The 5,733-nt window shown below is 39.4% G+C and overlaps 1 protein-coding gene across 1 annotated transcript; it reads right to left on the minus strand.

Moving 5' to 3' along the window:
• Positions 1 to 2,316: 2,316 nt before the first annotated feature.
• id3 (inhibitor of DNA binding 3) lies at positions 2,317 to 4,229 on the minus strand. Its single transcript, XM_028819377.2, has 3 exons — positions 3,802 to 4,229; positions 3,418 to 3,504; positions 2,317 to 2,900 (listed from the first exon to the last, which is right to left on the minus strand). The coding sequence occupies exons 1-2, from the start codon at positions 4,099 to 4,101 to the stop codon at positions 3,448 to 3,450; spliced, it is 357 nt and encodes a 118-aa protein (XP_028675210.2). The 5' UTR covers positions 4,102 to 4,229; the 3' UTR covers positions 2,317 to 2,900; positions 3,418 to 3,447.
• Positions 4,230 to 5,733: the final 1,504 nt, after the last annotated feature.

Consider the following 5,733-nt stretch of genomic DNA (forward strand, 5'->3'; position numbering starts at 1 on the left):
CAAAGAATGATAAGACACTTGGAATAAGCTACCATGTAGTGTGGTAGACAGAAAGACTTTAGGAACTTTCAAAACTCAACTTGGTTTTTGTGGAAGAAAAAAAAGTGGATAGGACTGGCGAGCTTCGTGGGGCTCAATGGCCTCTTCTCGTCTCGATTGTTCTAATGTTCTAATCTACCTCACACATACCACTAATGTCAGAAATGATGTGAAGGGAAAGAGTTTTGTTTTACAAAATTGTGCATAAAATATCAAATTGTATATTCAGAATTGATGCTTTGCTGAAAGCCTGAAGATGTACTGATGAAATATTGTATACCAGTATACACATCAATGGAAAACAAGAAGAAAATAATTTTGTCTTATTGAATAATACAAACACCTCAATGTGCAAAAGGAGGTTTTTGGAAAGTATTAAGGCACCAGGAAAAAAAAAATCTATTTCTTGGTTACAAGGGGGTCCCATTCCAGCAGCAATGGGTACAAGGCAGGATTAAGGGCAACGGTCAGTCATTAGGCCACATCACACCTCCCAGACCAGGCCAGCTTATGAGTCACCAGTTACCTTAACAGGTCTCTGAGGATGTGAGAGGAACACACACACACACACACACACACAACATTCAGTCTCCACATGAACAACAAGTGCATCCAGACCACCAGAGCCAAGAAGCAGCACTACCATCCCACCCAGACTTGCACAGTAATAGAAATGGTGGACATGCAGGTAAGATTCACTATACTTGGGACAATACAACTTAAAATATTTAAAAAAAAAATCTATATAGAAAGCAAAAAAAAAAAAAAAGTTAAGACATGTGTGCAGTTGTGCTTTGAGTTCTTTTTAAACCTCTAGGTGCTGTACATAATCATAAGGTAAGCTTACTTATAAATGTAATGTCTAAGGCACTGTTTAAAATATTCAAATTATTTTTTTTGTCAAAATTATATAGTTATGCACCCCCCCCCCCCCCCCCCAATCTTTTAAGCCATTAAAAAAAATAAACTGTTATTCTTCATCTATAGAGACTTTTTTGGATTCCTAATGAATCCAATGCATCAAGATGGGGTCCAGATACATCCCCAGAAAAAAGTTTAAGGAAGAAAGAAAAAAGGGTGGCTCAATTAAAGTGGCACGTCATTTACACATCAGGTCACCAGTATTCAAAAGCATCCCATTTCAAACTTTAAATTTCAGAAGTTGAAGATATGCCAACTCTGTCTAAACTAAAAAGAAGTTACTATTAAAAGTCGAATATTGCATGCAGGCACTGAGGGCTTATCGTCTTATCACAAGGAGGCCCAACAGTTTAAACCTCAAGAAAATAAGCATTAATGTAGCAGGTGCACTGGCAGCAGCCCCTTACTGTACAGACGATCATCATAAATCATAAGCACACTTCACCCAAACTGTTTTCAACCCATCTTCACTTTTGGCATATAAATGCAACCTGAAACTTTTACAATACTATGATTCTACCAACTGCCAACCCATTCAAGGTTGGTTCCTGCTTTGCACCAATGCTGCAGAGAAAGGCTCCAGCACATACAACCCTGAAATGGACCAATGGATCATTCTAGCACTCTCACCTCAAAACTCAGAATTAGACAAGCCACAAGGAGGGATTGTAGAACCCACACTACTTTGTTTCTGCTCTTCCAAGAGAATGGACTAGTCACTAAGATGAAGGGTACAAAAGATTGCTGATTTGCTTCCCATTTCATAATAGGTGCAAATATGTTGTTTCATAGTTCGGCCTTATAAAGCTCCTTGATTTGGTGCACTGTTTGTAAAGGTGCAATACAAAATAATTAGGCTTACTACACCAAAATGCCTCTGCTTTGTATATAAAATAAGATTTGCACTAAAGTGCAGGTGTACTTGGCCACTCCCTTCTTGATCTCCCCATTTCTCTCTCTTTCTTTCTCTCTCTCTCACACACACACACACACACACACAGGGTTCAGAATAAAAACACTGTAAAACCATAGGTGTCCTTTTGCAAACAGGTTGGTCCTGATCCTTTCACTTCACTGTGTAGAGATTCTACACCCATCTCATTTCAATTTCCTGGACAGTTATTCTTCCTATAAATTATTTCCAGGAGGCCTGTGGCTCCAGTTCAGCCCTCAAGACAGAAAATTACAATCCAAGCAACCCCTTAAAAAGGTTTAAAAAAAAAAAAACAACCTTTAACTCAAGAATTTTCCTAAGAAAGTGCAAGCCTGGAAATCAGGTGCACCAGATAAATGATCTGGACAAAAAAAATTGGTCTAAAGTTTAAGAAAAGATGAAAAGAAAAAAAAAAAGGTAGAATCTTAGAAAAGAAAAAAGGTTTATTATGTAAAAAATGTACATTAAAGCAAACTTTTATAAAAAGTTTATAAAACTTATTAGCATACAACCAAGTTTGCAGGAATGCAGTGTTCTACAAACTTTCTGCAGCAACTCTATTAGAGTTCTTGATGACATTCGGAAGGAGAACTTCCAAAAAGATACGACCACCCACCCTCAATGTAAAAGTCCAATCCCCACCCCCCCTCCCGAAAAAAAATACACGAACGTATAAAAAACTAAAAGATGCACTGTGCTCTGTGATCACTTTAAAAAAAATAAAATAAAATAAGGCCAACCGATGCTTCATAGAGTAGACACCTTCTAGTGGGTTACTTAGTTATTAAATTATATATTTTTTGGCTGATGTAATATACTATTCTCAAAAAAAAAAACACCACAATGTCCATTCGGTGCTGGCCACTGACGCGCTGTGGATGTTTGGCGATCAAGCGATGGGTCATTAGAGGGTTAATCCCGGCTCCTCAGACACCCTCTCCCCTGCAGTCAAACGGACCCCCCTTCTCTCCCCCTCCAGTCAAGTCGACCACGTGTTCTCCCGCACCTGCAGATTGAATGGCAAAGAAATGGGAGTTAGTTTTCCTTTTTTTGGCAGATCAGAGGTACGTCCGCAGACAGACTGGCGCCCAAGAGGAAACTTTCATTAACCTCTAACTGATAACGACAAATCCACAGCGCACACACACACACACTGTTTGCTAATTGGCAGAAGAGATACATCTGCAAAGAGTTAGCTACAGAGTATCCCATGTTCTAGGAGGGGAGGGGAGGCTACAGTGAAATGCTCAGTGGCGCCTTCCTGGCGACACGCAGAGCCCCCATATCCCCCCTTGCTTCTGTACAAACATCTGTTCTTCTCAGGGAATCCCTACTGATATCCATTCCCTTCAGAAAGTTTTTTTTATTATTCTGTTTAGTGATAAACGAAAAATATATATGCCCCCCCCCCATTTAAAAAAAGTCAGTCACTACAGACAACCCAAGCTGTCAGAATTATCCTTAACATAAACCCCAAACCCCACTGTTGTGAGATATACCTGCACAAATCAGTTTAAACCTACCTGCGACATGCGCCCCCAGCACTTTCACTGCTAGTGGCACAAACTTCTGGTGTCTTCGGTGGAGAAATCGCAAGCAAAGTCTGAAGCCTGATAGAAGGGGAAAAAGTTAAGTGATTATTACGAAATAACGGTATAGAAAAAAAATAACACATTTGCGCCGGAGAAACGGCATTTCTCAGCTTGCATCACATTGTTGCAACATTAAAAAAAAAAAAATTCTAAAAATCTACCCAAAAATATAAAACATAATAAAAAAAAAAAAAAGTAAAGGATTGTCACATTTCACATTAATACGGCATAGCTTTTGAAATTGACAGTCGGTTAAGACTTCACGTTCATTCAATGTCACGCGTAAAAACTGGTTTAAAAAATGATCTAACTTGCCTTTAATATTGTCACATTTGGGTCGCTTTCTGTCGCCTCCTCGTTCTCCAGTGCGATTTGCAGGTCGAAGATGTAATCGATGACGTGCTGCAGGATTTCCACCTGGCTGACAGATTTGTTCTGTGGGATGCTGGGGACCAGCTCCTTCAACTTAGAGTAACAGTCATTCATATCATAGAGAAGGCTCATGGGCTCTTCTGACGGAGCTTTATTCCGAGCGATTGCCAGGCTCTGCTCCGAGATGCAGCACACTGCTTCATAGCAGCTTCTCACAGCTCTCACTGGACTGATTGCCTTCATGATGTGTATATTCCTGTTTAATTGATAGGCGAAAATGCTCAACGAACCAGAGGAAAAATAATGCTTCAGAGTTTTCAAATTAGCAGCCAAGACACGCAGCCATAAAGGTGCTTAACAGGCTTGTAAAACAATACTTCAACACGCGCTTCTAAATAGTCACAATGAATATTCTTTCCCCCAACGAGTACGTCGAACAGTCTTGCCAAATGCAGAAGTTGCAAACCAAAGCATTGCCTTTATACAGTAGGAGAAAGGCGCCTTCAACCCGCCCACCAAATCGACACGCCCAGAAGCAGCCATAGCCAATAGAAATGGAAAACCTGACTAAAATAGGCCGGCCTAGTAAAGGGATGCCTGCTATTGGTTCAACGCGCACATCAAACTGCTGAAACGTAATTATAGGAATGAGGAAGTGTTTAGGTGGGTTTGGAATACATACAAGCGCTTAAAACCAGAAACAGACATTGTAGTTCATACTTGTTGGAAGGGAATTCCAGTTCAAACTACTGGAAATGTATAACGTGCTCCAGGTGCGGCATTCCGATAGATACATAAATAAAACCAGATTTTGCACGTCCTGACAACTGCAATTTAGCGAGAAGCTAGAGCACAAGCGAGTTCACCACAGGCACTTGACAGGATTCTTGTAAATAATTAGTGACGCCTAGTTACCCAATTTGCTGTTCACATGACCTCTAGACTTCCTGGCGTCAGGATTTTTCTCCTAAAAATAAAAGGGCTATTGAGATTAAAAAAAAAAAAAAAACACGCGATCTGTAAAAAAAGAAGCGAGGCACTACATGAATTCGCTCTTGCGTGCTACTTTCTGTTAAGACTATTCACGGCCCGTCCGCTAAACCACATTTATTTATGCCTTAAAATTTAATTAGAAGACTAAGACAGTTAACTTACTAGAACTTCCAAAAGTGCTCCACGATGGTGTCAGATTTATTAATTATGAGGACAAGTGGTGTGGACTGCGGACTCTAAACTAGCTTGGTGCAAGTGAATGCGTGTGCCCAGCGATAAATTTACATCCCGTCAGGATTTAGGTGCCCGGTGCTCATTGGCTCCTTCATAATTTTGTGGTATCAACAACGGAAAAGTGATTTCAGAAAATGGACGGAAGGATGGGGTGTAGGTCCGGCAATCCCTAACTCGAATTAAAGCCCTACTCTGCTTAACTGTACCGTTAATTTGTTAGTCGATTGTTATATTCAGCTAGACACCCAATAAGAATTTTATTATACTTGTATACTATATAGGACAGTAAAGTGTCAATAAAGCTTTGATTTGATTTTTGACTGAAAACAAATACACGCACTGTGCTGAAGTTTTACAAAGGAAATAATCAATTTGTATTGCAGACAATATAGACATAACTGGATGTAGAGTTTAATTATTCGCATCTGATCTAAAGGAGTACAAATAAGTTGAAATAACCACATACAATTTAGAAATAAAATGACACTAGTCTGTTAAATATCAATGTATAGTTGCATTTCATTTGATTTTTCAATTACACTGCGTAAATATACATTCCAGTCCTGTTTTATAAAATATGACTGTAATCATTTTCTGCAATAAAAGCATGTAACTCAATTAAGTTTCATGCGCCCTCTACGTTAAACA

Source organism: Erpetoichthys calabaricus, chromosome 14 (assembly GCF_900747795.2).
Source record: "Erpetoichthys calabaricus chromosome 14, fErpCal1.3, whole genome shotgun sequence".
In the NCBI taxonomy this organism is placed as follows: Eukaryota; Metazoa; Chordata; class Cladistia; order Polypteriformes; family Polypteridae; genus Erpetoichthys; species Erpetoichthys calabaricus.

Coding starts and splice junctions, on each gene's coding strand:
- id3 (XM_028819377.2), bottom strand. CDS start 4,101: ATGAAGGCAATCAGTCCAGTGAGAGCTGTGAGAAGCTGCTATGAAGCA. Junction 3,505..3,801: donor CAAATGTGACAATATTAAAG/GCAAGTTAGATC, acceptor CCCTTCTATCAG/GCTTCAGACTTTGCTTGCGA.